The sequence below is a fragment of the Narcine bancroftii genome, chromosome 2 (assembly GCF_036971445.1).
Source record: "Narcine bancroftii isolate sNarBan1 chromosome 2, sNarBan1.hap1, whole genome shotgun sequence".
Taxonomy (NCBI): Eukaryota; Metazoa; Chordata; class Chondrichthyes; order Torpediniformes; family Narcinidae; genus Narcine; species Narcine bancroftii.
The window spans coordinates 360,700,952-360,716,328 of record NC_091470.1 but is presented as its reverse complement, the minus strand read 5'-3'; the positions used below and the strand labels follow the sequence as shown (position 1 = coordinate 360,716,328).

At 38.5% G+C, this 15,377-nt stretch overlaps 1 protein-coding gene across 4 annotated transcripts in view; it reads left to right on the top strand.

The window, feature by feature from the left end:
* Nucleotides 1-6,289, top strand: part of cep192 (centrosomal protein 192) — a 172,429-nt gene extending 166,140 nt beyond the window's left edge. For 3 of the 4 annotated variants that reach the window (XM_069922468.1, XM_069922467.1, XM_069922466.1), the window contains 3 exons: nucleotides 2,746-2,869; nucleotides 3,907-3,965; nucleotides 5,777-6,289. In XM_069922468.1, coding sequence (XP_069778569.1) covers nucleotides 2,746-2,869; nucleotides 3,907-3,965; nucleotides 5,777-5,915 — 322 coding nt within the window. In that variant the 3' untranslated portion in view covers nucleotides 5,916-6,289. The remainder of the gene's footprint in view (nucleotides 1-2,745; nucleotides 2,870-3,906; nucleotides 3,966-5,776) is intronic. The other variant, XM_069922469.1, reaches the window with a different exon arrangement.
* Nucleotides 6,290-15,377: the final 9,088 nt, after the last annotated feature.

Here is a 15,377-nt window from a genome sequence, read left to right as displayed (position 1 = left end):
ATCCCTGGAATTATTCTAGTAAATCTTCTGCAGTCTTTTGATTTATTGGTTGAACATCCACCAATTAAAAATGTCTTATGAAGTTTCTTCATCGATTCCTTGTTCCTGAATGTAGCTGCAATTGCTTTTTCAACCTGCTATGCCACTTTAAATTAGTTAATATGAAAATTTTTTAATTAACCATATAACAATCACAGCACGGAAACAGGTCAATTTGGCCCTTCTAGTCCGCACTGATCCAAGCACCCTCCTCTAATCCCACTTACCAGCACTCTGCCCATATCCCTCCATCCCCCTCCAATCCATATACTTATCCAACTCTTTCTTAAATGACAACATTGACCCTGCCTCCACCACCTTTCCCGGAAGCCCATTCCACACAGTAGCCACTCTCTGAGTAAAGAAGTTCCCCCTCATGTTACTTTCATTCAAGTCCAAACCTTTAATACCTCTTTTAAGAACAGCAACGGTCCCAGTACTACCACAGTGCACTCTCCTTGAGTCTGACAGACAACTTCATTTTGACAGTTTCTTCTCACACTTAAAGATTAAAGATTGTTTTATTGTCATGTAATTACATGAAATTGCCTTTAGTCTGCTGTAAGACAGACAAAGATTTGCCATCAGCAGAAATTGCCCGGCACCCTTTCCAGAGAAAGAGAAGCAAAAAAGAGTCCCTTCAGAGTCACTGAGTATTTGTGGATTCACTTCCAATGCTCCTGCAGGCTTTGTAGCTACACAGACTTCAGTCCATCCCATTGACAATCTTGAGGACCGGATCCAAACACAAATCAGGAAGTCTTCAACACCCCTTGGCACCCTCTCACATCCCATTTCCAATACCTGGTACCCCTTTCCTGCAATAAACCTTGCATTGAAAGAGACACACCTCAGGACATGATTCCCACCATGTTCTATCTTTCTATTTTCTGTCTTTGTGTCTAGGCCTAACTGTTTTTTCGCAATCACTATTATCTGCTCTGGCACTGGTTTCCAGCGCCCTGCAACTCCTGTTTAAACCCTCCACAGCAGCCATTTCCAAATTTTCTCACTAATATTAGTCCCCCTTCAGTTCAGATGCAAAGTATCCTCTCAGTACAGGTCCTACTTTCACTGGAAGAGAGCCCAATGATCCAAAAATCTGAACCCCCTCCACCTGAATGCTATGGTCTTGATCAGGCCTTTGGCCTCAAGGAGGCAACATGTCATCCAGGACTACAGAATATCCAGTTCGTTCCTCTAATCATTGAATCTCTTGTTACTATAGCTGCCCCCTTATTTCCCTCAGCCAAAGGGCCAGACTCCGTGCCAGAGACCTAACTACTGTAGCTTGTTGCTGGTAGATCACCCCCTCAATAATATCCAAAACAGCATACCTGATGTTAAGGCGAATTGCATTTGCTGCTTATTCCCTTTCCCTCTCCCTCTTGTAACAGTCGCCCTGTTACCTGTCTTCTGCCTCCTGAATGGTCTGTTGTTCAGCTCCAGTTCCCAAATGTGATCTGTAAAGAGCTGCAGCTGGATGTACTTGTGGCAGGTGTCGTCATCAGAGACATTGGTGACTTCCCCAATTTTCCACATTCTGTAAGTGGAGCCACTACCGTGACTGCCATTGTGACTTAACAAATATCTTAAATTGTAGGACAAAATTCTAAAAAGATTTTTGAACTCTTAGATCAGTACAGATCTTAGCAATAATTAATAACCAAGGTCAGGGATAATTTGGATATTGACAAAAGATGTCTGTGAGGCAGATACATTGAATTGTATAGATACAAATTTTAGAATATCTTTGCCCCTCTATATTTAAAAAAAAGATTGACTACTAATGACACTGGCAATTATTGAAGTCTTCTGTCAGGATTCTTTTTTCCAGAGATGTTGCTGGGGATGGGCTGGTGTCGATACGTGCAAATTTCTGCATTCTTAAGTCATTTAAATCATCTTGTTGAGGCAGAGAAATGTTTGCTGCTTCACTTATGGATCAGAGATGGTACCAAAAGATGATGAATAATTTTAGTTTTGAGAAACTAAGATTGGTCGTGATAATTTTGTACTGTTTTTAATGACTGGTTGGTGGCCTTTAGTCTCGGGCCTGAACCCTTCTTCAAGTTATAAGGGAAAAAGCAGGCAGGCATCTGAATAAAAAATGGCAGGGGAGGAGTGCAGGCCTATAGACAAAAGGTGTTAATTGGATATGGAGAAGAGACAGGTGAGATTGAGAGAGGGAGGGTGGGGGGGGTTTGACTCTGTGAGTGAAGAGTTAGAGTAAAGGAGGAAAAGGGAAGAGAGAATACTACGGGAAAAGAGACATAGGGAAAGATTGGGGGGGGGGGGGGCGGCTAGCAGAAACCAGAGAAGTCATTGTCAATGCCATCTGGTTGGAGGGTGCTCAGATGGAATGTGGGGTGTTGTTCCTCCAATTTGCAGGTGGTCTCAGTCTATACTTGAATATCTGTTCCCCAGAAATTTTTGACTTGGAATTCTTACTAAAAATTGTACATTAATTTTGACACTTTATGCCTGCCCATACCTTGAAGAAGGTGTCAGGGCTGAAATGTTGATTGTGTATCTTTACCTCCTTCCTGTAAGTTCTGTATATCCTGAGTTCCTCCAGCAATTCTGTGTTTACCCTGCATTGCCTGTGCAGAACCATTTAATTATTGCACTTGAAGTTCTGTGAAGTGAATGCATTAAAAAAAAACACTGAATGCCTAAATAAACACGAAATGTTGTTAATTTCAGCCGAGAGTTGCCATACAAAGGTGTATACGCTCCTGACGATTTGTACTCTTTCCCTGCAACCCACGTTCGGGAATCGAGCACATTAAAAGTTCATTTACGCAATAGTTCTTCTATTGCACATTCGGTGAGTGCTTTTTGTCTCCCACACATAGCACAACAATGAAAATTCATCTTTCAAAGGTGCCGTTCTTGTAAAACATTTGGCTTTAGAAACTCAAATCTCGACTACTTTCCAACTGTGCAATAAGATTGCAATATTCAGAGGAAAAGATGATGTTTCTTCATTTGAATAACTCATTACATAACTCCCTGAACAGTAAAAGGTTCTGCAAGTCTCCACTCGTCTCATAGAGGTATCTTCCAGCAGGCAGTGTAATGTGTTGAACAGTGACAATATGTCGGTGTTCGCTGAGCATCGTGTTATGGTTTAAAATGGTGTCAGGACGTGAGCTTGAAATCTTTCAGCTGACTTGCTGTGCTGGCAAGAGCCCTTTTTATGAAATTCAAGCACTCTCTTTTAAAATCATTCTGGAACTCGGGTATAAATGCTCTTATTAATACAGAGAAGAAGCTCGATGTTGATCGGGTTAAATCATTCATTTGTCTATGGAATTGTGGGCATTACTGTGAAAGCCAATTTCCAATTGCCTTTGGCAGTCTGCCAAATAATGATCACCTGTGTTCTAAATTAATAACTTGAGTCGAAAAAGTCATGGAAGTTTGGGAGGTGATCAGCAAATTATCACCGTTGTTGGGCGAGGAACGGAAATAACCAGGTCATTTTCTGTGGTTTGGGTCTTGCTGGAGGCCAAGGAATTGGTTTGTTGGTCCTTGTTATTTGCTTCAGTCTTTGGAAGCTTGTGTGCTACCCTTTTTCAATAAAACTTTTATTAGTCTTGCACAGTCCATTTCCCGACTGAGAATCGGTGAAATGAAAACTTAATGCTGGCATCTTGAAATGGTGCATGGAAACTTGATTTGCATTGGACCACCATCCCAGCCACTAAAAATAGTGTTCACAGCCTTTCAAGTATAATGTTTGGGCCCACTGCTGACTAACAGCTGTTGGATAATACGGTAATTCTAAAGTGAGTGTTTGCAATGTGCATGTTTGTATTTGCTTGTGGCTTGTGCCTAATGCTTTTTGGTGTTAATTTGCAGCTGAAGTTTGTAAATCCCAGAGAGCCATTTTATATCAAGTATTCCTGTTATTCATTACGGTGAGTGGCCAATAAGAAACAGAAACATAAAGAAGCTAATACTCGAGCAAACTACAGCAATGCTGTCCAAAAGATCTGGATTATTTTCCTGTCCCTTGTTTAATATTCTGTCCTCATTCTCACATTTTTTGCAGGAGAATGCTTTTTTTAAAAAATATTGGACAATAAATGGAACATGCACAATGTGGTCATTATTCATGTGATTCATTGGTTGAAGCTGATGGACAGAATGATCTCCCAAGACTGAGGAAATTCAAGTTGTATGAACAGCCAAATGAATCCAGATGAATTGTTTTAATATTTCAAACTTGATTGCAAACTTCAATTAAATTTTAAAAATTGGTGATGTCTAACTCGCTAACACATTTCTGTTAAGTTTCCCTGGGATATGGTTACTGATGCCACGTGTTTCATCCAATCCATGAGATTACCAAATGACACCAGTCGTAGATGGATTTATCATCTCCTCAATTAGAGTTTGCCTACAGAGGAGTTTTTCCACTTCTGTAGGATTTAATTGTGAACAGATTTTGACTTGGAAAACAAATTTTTATTCCTTGATATTTCTGTATCCCAGAAGTTGTGGAAAATAAAAGCTTCATTGCAAGTTAATTTTGGCTTCAGAAGGCTTTTACAGTGCACCAGGGTGTACATTTCATTATCTGTTCTTCACTTTTAATTTCTCACTAACTCTCTCATGACATGTGTGTGATGAAAAACAATATAGCTCTTCAATTTATTACAATGGGAGGCCATTCTGTCAATAGGAGGTAAATTCCAGCTTCTTGCAAAGCATTTCCCTGAAACTTATTCTCAATGAACCCTTCAATTTCCTTTTTTATTCTCATCTCACTTGCTTATTTACAAAAGGCAATTAATCTATGACCGTCTTAACTTTGGAATGATTATGAAGAAACTGGAGCAGCCAGAAAAAGCTGAAGCAAAATCTCCTGACCGACAACACCCAATGTCAGAGTCAATCCCAATCGCAGGAGCTGTGAGGCAGCAGTGCTCACCATGGGACCACCATGCTGCTCTCTTTTTCACTCTACTCCATGAACAAAATTTAGCAACTGATTAGAAATGGGAAAAATAAAATTGCTAATTTTCAATTGGTGTAATCCCAAGAATTCCTGGGGTGGAACTTTCAGAGTTTCCACTGTTCTTTGTTAATTGATTCCCAGCATAAAGAACAAATTTGTGACCCATGTTTAAAACCAGCCGTTCTCAACCTTTTTGGTTATGGCTCCCTTGGCTCTCTGCTCAAAGTTTTTGGGCCCTCGTTCCTGTGAAGCAGTCAATATTGCACTTCTCTCCACCTGACTTGTGTTGTGTGAGGTGAAAACGAGGCTTTGACTGAAAAGTTCTGCACCCCTCTCCCTTTTTCAACCCTAAATGAAATTAAAACCAATATTCCATTGACATTTCCAGGATTGGATCTCAGGTTTCTTGTTTCTTTGTGGTTCCCAGCTCTTGCCCACAGAACAATTCAAAATGGAGTTCTTGCAGAAGTATTTACATCATCTGTATAAATCAACTGTTTCACACTATAACTTTTGTAAGAGCATATTGAATGTGCTTCAGGGATGATTAACAAGTTATGTATTGTTTTTCTCTTACTTTCACTGTCGGGTAGATAACCAAAGGGAGAAGTGTGACCACTAGAATTTCTCCCCTTCCACCTGCACGCACACACTTGTCGTTCTCCTCGGTAATTTCTTTGAAAGCAGTTTAAAAGATACTTTAATGATTAGGAAGTTGGGTGGCGAAACTGTTTATTCCATTCATTTGATGTCTTCTATTTTGCCTAGTGCTCAACACTACATCAATCTACCTGTCCAGTTCAAACCAGAATCAGAGGGAAGATTCGAGGCACTGCTCGTCGTGCAAACAGATACCTGTGGAAGTATCCCCATTCGGCTTGTTGGTGAAGCTATTACAAAAGAATAAACAAAATGGAACTGATTCATCAACTAGTACCTGATTGAAGAACTAACTGTAGAAATTAATTTCACGCTTTCTAACATAATGTAGAAATTTGAAAAAGCACCTTCTGTATACAAGTTATAAAATTGTAATTTGTAAATTTAAGCTATTTATACATGGTGCCATTTTGATATCACTGCGACCTTTAAAAAGGAAAAGTATTTTGGTAAACATTTGTACCGTACTAAGTAAGAACTGCAGTGTACCGTGGCAGGTCTGTACAGTCTCCAGCTCTTTCTCTCAGTATTGTGCAAGAAATGATTTTGCATAAGTTATATTTTTGTGGCTGATTTTATATTTTGATGTATATTTGAAATAAAGTTGGTATTGTATATTTACTTAAGTCATTTTCCTGTTTTAAAAGTTGACTGGAGTAATCTAATAGAATGGATAGTTTGTGCATCAGTTTAAACAAAAACTAAACACTACATATATTTTCCATTCAGGAGTGAGCCTTCGTTGATGGGTCTCACAACTATATAAAACAAAATAATAATACAGGTACAATTCAAGATTTGAGCCATGTAAACTTTTCTGTCCTTTGCTGTTATATCAATTGTCAGCACCAACTTGAGATGTGTGCCCATTCCAAACGTGCCTTGTAGGTTTCCAAGCAAAGATAATGGAAAGTTCACAGCTCATTGAAAAAACGTTTGTCATATAAATTGTACAGTGAACAAATGGATTGAAATTCCTGCTGCAGCTGAATAGATTCTTTGTTAATAAAAACAACTACAATTGAATTAAACAATCCAAAAATTGATTGTTAATCAGTTATCCTAGTTTAAATAATAAAGAGTTATAGCAACAGGGCTGATCATCCTTTTGTGAAGTCTGACCAGTCCATGATTAGCGTAACAAGGGGAGAAGCAAGAGCCTGATAGTTTGAAAGAAACTGTTCTTGAACCAACAAGTGCTGGTCTTCAGGCTCTGTACCTTCTGCTTGAAGGGAACAATGAGAAGAGGTTCTGACCAGAGTGAAGGTGATTGTTTATAATAATGGCTGCCTTCCTGAGGTAGTGTCTTGTGTCTCATCGTTTCATTGATGAGAAGTTGGAGCCCTATGATGCTTCTCCATTCCTGGGCAGTCAAATTCCCAAACCAGTATTTTTTCTACTACAATACACCTGTAGAAGTTTGATAGAATATTTGATGACATGCCGAATCTCGTCAGAGAAAAAGTAACTACTTTTAAAAAAAATTTAGACATCCAACATAGTAACAGGCCCTTCCAGGCTACGAGCCCGTGCCGCCCTAATACAACAATTAACCTACCAACTCCATATGTTTTTGGAGAGTAGGAGGAAACCGGAGCACCCGGAGGTAACCCATGCAGGTCACAGGGAGAACATACAAACTCCTGACACAGCACCAGATTCAATGGCGTAATGGTGTTGTGCTAACCACTACACCAACTGTGCCACCCTACTTCACACTTCCCTCCCTCACAGTGCACAGCCCTCTATTTTACTTACATCCATGTGTCTATCCAAGAGTCTTTTGAATGTCCCCATTGCACCAGCCTCCACCACATTCCATTTACCCACCACTCTGTAAACACCTACTTGTAACATCTCCCTATAATTTCCTTCACTCACCTAAATAGATGCCCTCAAATATTGGCCTTTGCTGGTGTGGGGAAAAAAGTGTTGGCTGTCCACCCTATTTTGGCCCTTCATAATCCTATACACCTCCAGGGCAGTAGCAGACTGACACAGGGCACCAGAAATGGGGATAAATGCATCCCGGCTGTTAGAACACGATTCATTAATCCGCGGAATCGCTTATAGCACGGGAGTCTGTGGACTCCAAACATTGATTTTAGGATGCCAGGCTAACAGTGGCTAACAGCCACAAACTCAAAAATGGACTCTCATGATGGGTGGGGGGGGGGGGGAGACTGGCAGCGCAAGTCGGGCAGGTGAGGGGGGGAGACTGGCAACGCGAGTCGAGCGGGTGAGAGACCAGCAGCACGAGTTGGGCAGGTGAGAGACCGGCAGCAGGAGTCGGGCTGGTGAGAGACCGGCAGCACAAGTCAGGTGGAAGGGGACAAGCGCGACTGGAAGCGGGTGGAGGTGGATACAGCCCAATTCGGGTGGGCTTAAATCTGGCTTTCCGAAATCCGGAAAAATCCAAAATTCGGAACACACTGTCCTCCGAGGGTTCCAGATAAAGGATTGTGTGCCTGTATGTGGAGCTTAAAGGTCTTATTTTGGGTTTGAGATACAGTATTCTGTTTTCCTGCTTCTGGCTGTAACACGGTATGAAATCTTGGACTCCAACTATCACATTCTGACAAGGTTTTACTGTACCTAGATTGAGCACGGTAACAAGCAGAAGTGCTAATTTTACACAATTAGAAGTGAAGAAGACTCTTAGTTCTTTACAAAGTAATAAACCACCAAGAAAAGATGGCTTTTCCACCTGAATATTTTAAAGAATTTAAAGATCTATTGATTCCCACTTATATGGAAATATTTGATCAAGCATCAAGAATGCATACTCTTCCAGAATAATTTCCGACTGCAATAATTACTCTGATAACAAAAAAGATAGAGATCTTTTGAAACCTTCATCACTCAGATCTATTTCATTATTGAATGTAGATTACAAGATTCTTGCTAAAATATTGGCAAATAGGATGACTAAATTATTGCCTAAATTAAGAAAAAGCGACAGTCAGCAGACAATGTGGCCAGACTACATTTAGCATTTGCTATGGTTTTAGATACAGAAAAAGCCTTTGTCAGATTGGAATTGAACTTTTTGTTTAAAGTTCTGGATAAATTTGGATTTGGTCAAATGTTTATAAATTGGATTAAGGCATATTATAATGATACTAAAGCTAAAGTAGCAAAACCAATGGACAAATTTCTCCTCCATTTCAATTAACGAGATCAAGTAGACAAGGATGTCCTTTATCTTCAGCATTGTTTATACTAGCCGTAGAGCCATCAGTACAAGTAATTAGAAGTGACTTGGAAATTAAAGGATTTAAGGAAACTACATTTTAGCCTTGAAGAATATGGTAAAATCTCTGGGTATAAAATAAATTGGAATAAAAGTGAAATTATGCCTCTTACAGAAGGAGATTATAGTTATTGTCAAAGCATACTCAATTTAAAGATGGGATTAAATATATGGGGATCCGTGTAGACAATAATTTTTTTAAAATTATACAAATTGAATTATTTGCCATCACTCAAAAAAGTTGAAGATTTTTTTTTAAATGGAGTACTTTACTTATAACATTAATAGGAAGGGTTAATTGTATAAAGACGAATATATTCCCAAGGATTCGATATCTCTTTCAAACCTTATTTATATTATTGTCACAAAAGTTTTTTCAGAAATTAAATAAAAATGTAAGGAAATTTCTTTGGAAAGGAAAAATGTCAAGAGTCTCTATACAAAGATTAAGGTGGAATTATGAATTAGGAGGCTTACAGCTTCCTAACTTCAATAATTATTACCAAGCTACTCAAATGAGATTTCTTATCTCTTTGAAGGAGTAAAAAAAAAATGGCATGGGTTAAAATAGAGTTAGATGCAATAGGAGAGAGATTTGCAAAGGAATTTATATACAAATGGGATTCAAAATTATTAACCGCAGTTAAAATGACATTGCTGAAACATTGATTACTGTTTGGAAAAGATAAATGATGAAATTGGAATAAAAGGAAGTATATTGCCAAAGATCCTTTAATTCAAAACCAATGCAACTTTTTCAAAAGATTATCGATTTTTAATCATTTGATTTAGTAAGGGTGTTTAAAAATATTGAAGATTGATATGAACAAGGCCAATTGAACAAATGAGGAATAAATATGGAATACCTAACAAGACTTTGTTCTGTTATTTCCGTCTGAGAGCCTAGTTAAGGGAAATGTTGGGTTTAGAGATGCGGTTACTCATTTATAGTGAGGTGAAACTCTTATTAGGAGGGTTAATACTAAGAAATTCACTTCTGAAATATATCTTTTATTGCAAAAGCGAACTATCAAACAAGAAGTGCATAAATCTAGGCAAAAATGATTAGATCTCCGTCAAGATAGTATGATAAATACTATTAATGTAAGATATAGCTTAGTTCAGTATAACATTTTGCATCAGTTACATTTAACACCACAAAAATTGAATAGAATGAAATCAGATCAATGTTTTAGGTGTGGTGAAGAGATAAGTTCTTCCTTGCGGTCATGCTCCAAGGTAAAACCTTTTTAGGTGGATCGAGGGAGCTTCTTAGAACAAGTTACAGACACAGTATTTCTGCTAAATCCAGATTTATTCCTATTGGGAAATATAAAAGGAACAAGATCTAAGTTGAAATTATTGATATATCAATTGAAATTTGTTAAAATAGCTTTAGCAGCAGCAAGGAATTGTTTTGCAGTGACTTGGAAATTGGAAATGCTGTATTCCATTTGAGAAAATTACATTCAATTTGAGAAATAAATATTTTATATTTTTGCAAATTTGGAGCCCGTATATGCAAACTTTAGGTATAAATATGTAGAAATGTTCTTCTAGTCTCTTGAGACTTGTGTTAACCTTCTTCTTTAAAATGAAATTGACCATAAAAATCTGTAAATTTCAGGCAATCCAAGATACTTCTTCTTTTAATTACTAATATATAATTCTTTACACATATTTTCTTTATGAAGGGGGAGGGTAAGGGTTGGGGAGGGGCTATACCCATCATGTAACGAATGAAAACTTATTCAATTAAGTATCTATTATATTGTACGATGAAATTACATGAATGGAAAAACTTTTAAGTAAAATATTTGAAAAAAGAGAAGGAAAAGCAGAGGAGAAGACCCTACAAGACGTTGACCACGGCAGCGGAACAGCAAGGGGCTCAGCGGCTGAGTGATACACACAGGCTGGGGGAGACTTGCAGTCAAAGGATCCAAACAGCTCATGGGAACCAGGTATCGGAACCAGGATTTGAGAGGGTGATGAGGGAAAGAAGGACTCCCAAAGGACCACGAACACTCAGACTGAATGCACTCTCTTTTGCTTATTGTTAGGGACACCGGGCAATAATAATGGTGCCTTATGCAGACAAAAAGAAATTGCGTAATACTGCATTTTTTGTTTTATTACATGACCATAAAATAATCTTGAATCGCTGGTTTTTTTTTTATTTTTTTATTTTTCACACTATAAACCACATTGATCAGGTTAAGTCACCTTTCATCTTCTGTTGCTCTGAAGGGAAAAGCCTTGGGTCTCTCAACCTCACCTCGTAAGATATGCTCTCGAATCCAAGCAACATCCTGGTAAATTACCTCTGCACCCTCTCGACAACTTCTGCTTCCTTCCTATAATGAGACCAGAACTGAACACAAGTGTGGTCTAACCAGAGTTATGTGAAGCTGCTGCATTACCTCACGGCTCTTAAAGTTGGATGAAGAGGGAAAGGCAATGGGGGGAATTTGAGAGAAAAGTAAAAAAAGATAATAGGGTAGAAAAAAATTTGCCAATGACATCACAGTCATTGGGAAAATCACAGACGGCAAGGAAGAAGTGTACAGAGGGAAGGGAGATCAGCTGGTTGAGTGGTGTCATAACAACCTTGCACTCAACGTTAGCAAACTTAAGGAACTGACTGCGGACTTCAGGAGGGGGAAATCAGGGCAAACTACACCGCATCGACGGGTTGGAAGTGGAAAGTGTTAAGAACTTCAAATTCCTGGGTGTCAGCATTTCTCAAGATCTGTCCTGGAGCCTCCATGTCGATGCAATCACGAAGAAGGCTCACCAGTGGCTAGAATTTGTGAGGAATTTGAGAAGATTTGCTACCTTTTTTTCTTTCTGGCATCTAAAACTTAAATCCATAAAAAGTAAATTATACCTCATTAATTTCTCAGGAGTTAAATATAATTGGTGTATAAAATTATAATGAACTAATCTATCTCTTACATTGACTAGTTTTGTCATTCTATCTTTATACAAATTTCTCCAATGCTCCTGAGTAATTTGTATCCCTAAATCTTTTTCCCATTTTAACCTAGATTTTTGTAAATCTGGCTTAAACATTTTATTCTGTAATAATGCGTACATTTCTGATATAAATCTTTTTTTCCTACCATCCATAATTAAAATTTCAAAATTAGTCTGTATTAAAATTTCAAAATTAGTCTGTCAAGGCAACCTCATAGAGCTTTGTTGATGGATCAATTTGGCAATACTATCTTGATAATAACAAAAAAAGGAGTATTCAATGGTACAGGTACACGATCCTTTATCTGGACATCTAAAATCCGGAAAGCTCCAAAATCCGGCAAGTGGAGAGAGAGGCGGCAGCGCGAGTCAGGCAGGCAAGAGACCGGCAGCGTGAGTTGGGCAGGGGAGAGACCAGCAGCACGAGTCGGGCGGGCGAGGTGGGGGGGGGGGACCAGCAGTGTGAGTCAGGTGGCCGAGAGACCGACACCACGAGTCGGGCAGGCAAGAGGGGGAGACCGACAGCATGAGTTGAGCAACTGGGAGACCGGCAGCATGAGTCGGGCGGGCGAGAGGGGGAGACCGACAGCATGAGTTGGGCGGCCGAGAGATCAGCAGCATGAGTTGGACAGGCAAGGGGGTGTTGGGGGAGACGGCAGGGCGACTTGAAGGTGTTGGGGGTGGATATGGCAGCACAATTTGGGTGGGCTTTCCGAAATCTGGAAAAATCCAAAATTTGGAACACACTGTCCCCCAAGGGTTCCAGATAAAGGATTGTGTACATGTATTTATATTTTTACTTCATTCTTTGAAATGTAATAAAATAACCTGCTTCATAACCATCCTGAACAAATTTAATTCCATTTTGATCCCATATTTTCAAAAGTTGATTATTAACCGTAAAAGGAAAAAGTTTATTCTGATACAAAAGTGTCTTCATAGAAACTTTTACCACATGTACCTATCTCTTCATTTATCTTATCTTATTCCATATTTTCATTAAAGATGTCAGAAAGACAAAGGAATGTTTTTACATTCAACACGGTTTTGTGAAAAGGTGAAAGGTTTTTGGATGCGGTTTAAGGAACTTTAACCAAATATTTTTGAAGTTAAATTCCCAATGGATCTATTAGTATTTTTATAAAGTAATATTAAAAAGATTTGTTTGGAATTAATATTAAATAAATTTCAAATCGCATTTTTGAGATTAGCATTAGCAGTGGCGAGAAAATGTATTGCGATTACTTGGAAAAATGATATAGAGTTGAATTTACTTCAATGGCATAAAGAATTGAGATCTTGGAAAAAGTAGCATATACTTTATGAGATAATTATTTTTTCTATCGGAAAGTTTGGAGCCCTTATTTAGACTATATGGGTTTAAAATTTTGAATACTTCTGCCTTGGTGTGGTGAAATGCCTCAATCCACGATATTTATCTATCCTATTAGAGTTTAAATCTCCTTTCTTCTCTTTTCTTCTTTTAGAAGGTGTAGTTGGGGGGGAGAGGTTAGGGGTGGTTTCAGGTAAGGGGTATACAAAGGGGGAGGGCTTTTTTGTAGTGGGGGGGTTAGAGGGGTTTCTGTTACATGCCATGTATATTTATTAATATTTTATATTTTGTATTAAATGTTTATTAACTTTATGCATCATGGTTTTAAATTTTAAATAAAGTATTAAAAAAAAAGAGATTTAGTACATCACCTGTTACAAGCCCAGAGGACCCCAAAACCCAGCAGCAATAGATATTCACCAAGACAAATGGTTACTTAAACAAAAGTTGCTTTTAATTTTCTTTAAACATAAAAACAGGATCAAACTTTAACTTATTACTATTAATTTAACTTAACCTAACTTAACCCCCTTCTAATTCTAAGGGCACATGTATGTAATGTGTGTTCATGTATGTTCATGTATGTAATTTATGAACATGTATGTTCAGGAAAGTTCTTTGTTTCAGAATCCAATCATTCATTTATCACTTCTCCAAGTTCACCAGTATCAGACAATTCTTATCCTGTGCACAGAATTCAACATTTATGAATTTTCACTAGGTTCTGGTGTTTAAAGTTAAATGGTTACCACCCAGGAAGGTTCTTGTTGGTTTCAGAGAGAGATTTGTTGCTCGTTAGACACACACAAACTGATTTCCTCCAATCAGTCACTTCAGTGTCTTGCCGAAGAAACTTGCCCCAAATGATAATTTCTTACTTCAGGTCACCGCCAAGTTCCTCTTGTTTCCCTTATTTCATGAGAAACGCTCTAGCCAGTCATTTCCTCTTGTAAGGACTACAAGGGTTTTCCACAGGCTGAACTCAGAAATCATAAAATGGGGTTTTTCAACAAGCCCGCTAGCTTGCCATTTTGCAGCCTCAGCTGCTACTGTAGAATTGACTTCTCTCTCTCTGGGAAGAATCCTGTTTGTTTTTTTCCCTCTCTCTGATTGTAAAAACCAAAAAACCTCACCCAAGGCTCCAAACCTAATCTTTGAAAGATCTTATCAGTACTTCTGAGCCTGAACTTTATTCCCCATACACAATAGATCAGCATTCTTCATTGCTTCTGCAAAGTCCACCAGAGCCTCCATGTCAAGCTTCAGCAAAGCTCTTGCATTTTAAATGAGATGTCTTTTGTGAAGTGTAACTCTGTAAAGTGACCTTCACTAACCACTAACCACCACCCCCCCCCACAATCTATCTCTTTTAAAGACATATTTACCCATAACTATACTAATATAGCCCATAACACACCAAAGGTTCTTACAAATTTCTACAGATGTACAGTGCCACTTCCTGGTCTAGAGATGTCAATGCACAGGGCACAAAAAGACTCCAGAGAGTTGTTAACACAGCCAGCGCCATTATGGGCACAAGTCTTCACTCCATCGAGGACATCGACAAGAGGCAGAGTCTTAAAAAATCAGCCTCTTTTCTCAAGGACCTCACCACCCAGGCCATGCCTTCTTCACACTGCTACCATCAGGAAGGAGGTGCAGGAGCCTGAAGTCAAGCACCCAGTGGTGCAAGGACAGCTTCCACCCCTCAGCCATCAGATTTTGCACTATCAGTAAGAGGTCATTTTGCCTCATCTGCAAAAAAAAGGAATCTCAGGGTTATATGTGATGTCATGTATATACTCTGATAATAAATTAATAAATCTGAAATCTTGAATGGTCAATGAACCACAGACATTACCTCACTTTCTCTTCTTTTTCCACTGACATTTATTTTAAAAAAATGTAATTTATTACATGGTAAAATAATGAATTTCTTGACATATTCCTGATTCTGACTGATATGATCAGGTCTTATTTATATATATCCTTCAATGCACCAAAACACATTAGATGTACAGAGGTACACTACACAGAACAATGCTGAAGCCAAAAATATCTGAAATGTAAAAAATATCTGAAATGTAAAAAAAAACTGCAAATGAATGAAATGCTCTGTGGAGAAAGAAATAATTTACGGTACC